Source organism: Corylus avellana, chromosome ca10 (assembly GCF_901000735.1).
Source record: "Corylus avellana chromosome ca10, CavTom2PMs-1.0".
Classification (NCBI taxonomy): domain Eukaryota; kingdom Viridiplantae; phylum Streptophyta; class Magnoliopsida; order Fagales; family Betulaceae; genus Corylus; species Corylus avellana.
The window spans coordinates 22152323-22155247 of NC_081550.1; the positions used below are offsets into that span (position 1 = coordinate 22152323).

At 36.9% G+C, this 2925-nt stretch overlaps 1 protein-coding gene across 1 annotated transcript; it reads left to right on the plus strand.

Moving 5' to 3' along the window:
* The first annotated feature begins 686 nt into the window (after positions 1 to 686).
* Positions 687 to 1802, plus strand: LOC132164491 (transcription repressor OFP1-like). The gene has a single exon (XM_059575011.1). It carries the CDS (start codon positions 749 to 751, stop codon positions 1766 to 1768), a length of 1020 nt encoding a protein of 339 aa, XP_059430994.1. The 5' UTR covers positions 687 to 748; the 3' UTR covers positions 1769 to 1802.
* The last annotated feature ends 1123 nt before the right edge of the window (positions 1803 to 2925 follow it).

The window sequence follows — 2925 nt, forward strand, 5'->3', positions numbered from 1 at the left end:
TAGACATTAAGCAGTCGAAAAAAGGCACAGAAGATTACCTCTAATGGAGCACGAATATATGGGAAAAACAGAGCACTTAGTAGACAAAAGGGTCTTTCCTCTTACTGAAATCATCATTGCCTTTCTCTTTTGGACATTTAGAATCATCATTGCTCTTAATACAACTTTAAATAAACAAAAACATAAAAGAAATGAAAAACATAATCCAGATAAGAAGTTGACTCCTTGAAATGGCAGCAACCTATTGGTAATCACAGTAATGCATAAAAAGCACCAATGTGCAAATGAAACTCAACTTTGGTATAACCAATGTCTTCCAACCTATTTAATGTATACATATATGAGCGTGAGATTGGACGAGCTTAATATGGAATAGGTTTAGTGTACTGGTTAAGTACTTAACAAATTTCCTGCTTCGTTTATGGGAGTCAAATTCAGAAAATCACAGTGAATAAAACCAAACCCAAATATGTTAATGACATACAAAACAAAAACTGTGTTATGCAATTGTGGTTGTGGAAATGATGAAAGAGAATCATTTTAATTGACATTCATGCTCCCTCGCTTTCATGCCAAACTTTTCTAGTGGACCCCTGTTATTTTCTCTTACCTTTTATAAGCCAAGGCTTTATAGCTCTTTATTTCTTCTGCACTCTCATTCCTAATTATATTCGAAGAGAGGGAAACGCAAACCAACTCTGAGAGGAGGCTGCCCCATTGACAGAGAGAGAGAGAGATTTCATCTTTGATGGGTAATCACAGGTTTAGATTGTCAGATATGATGCCAAATGCCTGGTTTTATAAGCTCAAGGACATGGGCGGAAGAACCAGGAAGCACAACTCTTCTCATCCCATCAAGAAAAAACCACCCTCAACGACAACATCACAGGAAACCCACCTCTCTCACCCAAGATACACTTACTCCTTCACAGAATCCACCGGAGCTGAGAGATTCTACAATTCATCCAAACACTCAAAATCCTCAGAAACCCATTTCCCTGATCCACCAAGAAGATCATCCAGGAGAAGAGCTAACAGAAGAACCATTTACAAGCCTTCTCCTAAACCTGTCACCTCCTCCTCTGTTTCTGCTGGTTGTAGCTGTCACGCCACGCTTGATTCGGTTCAGTCTCCAAATTTTGTCTCTCCTAATGATAGTTCCACCGTCTCTGACATCCATGACTCTCTTCTATCGGATTCAGAGTCCGATAACTTTGCTGCTCCTGATTCATTTGAGCTACCCTCCTGTTCGAGCTCTTGTAATTGTAGAGTCAGTTCTTCAACTACTGATATTATCATTGACATGAATAACGAAACCTTCACAAGGGAAGGGAAAAAGCAAGATGGGTTTGATACAATTTTGCAGCTACACCTTCCTCCAATTTTGACAAAGCCACTGAAATCTAAAATGGAGCATAAAGCCAACCCTCTTGTTCGAAGGTCCTCTGCTAATTCTACAGGTGTAAGACTTAGAGCCAATTCTCCAAGACTTGCCAGCAGGAAGATTCAGGTCCATGCCAGAAAGAGCGTGTCCTCAAGAAATAGAAGTTTCTCAGGGAGTTTTGCAGTTGTTAAATCCTCAATGGATCCGCAGACAGACTTCAGGGATTCAATGGTGGAGATGATTGTTGAAAACAACATCCGGGCATCAAAGGATTTGGAAGACCTTCTTGCTTGTTACCTTTCACTGAATTCGAATGAGCTCCATGGTCTCATTGTAAAGGCGTTTGAGCAAATCTGGTTTGATATGGCTGACCTCCGATTGTAATGTTCTAAGATCATGAAATGCGTATAATCTAGTATGTCTCAGTTTCAAACAATCTTTCTTGCTTCTTTTCTCTGAATTTCCTTGCCCCACAAGTTAAATATTCTTGGATAAGCAAAATTTTCAATCTTTTCCCTGTTGAACAATTAATTTTCAATCTTTTTGGGTTCTCTGAATTTAGCAACAATCTCCAGCTTATGATCAATTCAAGCCATAAAAAGTTATATTCAAGTAGCATAATCCTAGAATGAACCTGCAACTGTCTTAAGATTTTTGAGTGTTCTGCATTTTTTTTTTTTTCCTCAAGCTCTCTGCATTGGGTTCAATCATAGCTGAATACCTCTTTGGTTGTTTTGACGATGCGATTTTAAATCCAATCGCAAAAAATGTATCGATGTTTTTAGAAAATTGTGATTTGAAAACGCATTCAAATCGCACACAATGGGATATGTTTTCTAAAACGCACTATTTTTAATGTCAAATTGCAATTTTACCAAAGGCTTTGAAACTCACCCAAGTTTTAATATCCCAAAAATTTGTATAAGCCATCCATGAAATGTTTAACACAACTGGCCATACCATATCAGAAAAGTACATATATTCCGGATTGAGTCTTGGAGCCTGGTTTGCTTGTAGGAATCATAAACAGGAACAGTTGATTCTCTCTGATTGGGAGGTTTGTCTCTAGAAAAAAATCCAAAACTAAGTAGTTGTGATAAATAACTTGTTGCCAATAACAAACAGATAATTTCTACTAGAATTTTCAAAAAGGAGAAAAGATAGCCCTAATCACATCAGAACAATTTTTCAACCAAAAAAAGCAAAAAACACTCTGTAAAAAGTTTTAGGGAAAACTTCACTTTGACTCCTTAAACTTCAATCCGATTTTACAAACCCCTCCCGAACTTCCAAATCTTTCATTTGGGACCCTTAAACTTTTAATTACTCTCAATTAGAACTTTTCCGTTAATTTTAGCCGTTAAAAATACAAAAAAAGACCAAAATGTCCTTGATTTTCATTTTAAAAAAAATAAAATAACGTTTTGGAAGTTAAAATTTTATACAAAAGTCAGGGATATAAACGTTATGTAATGTTTAAAATCTGACGGAGGGGTTCACATTGAGAATAATTAATTGAAAGTTCAGGGGTCCAAAATGAG

Bases quoted from the DNA above. Each gene is read 5' to 3' on its own strand.
- LOC132164491 (XM_059575011.1), top strand. From the start codon at position 749: ATGGGTAATCACAGGTTTAGATTGTCAGATATGATGCCAAATGCCTGG.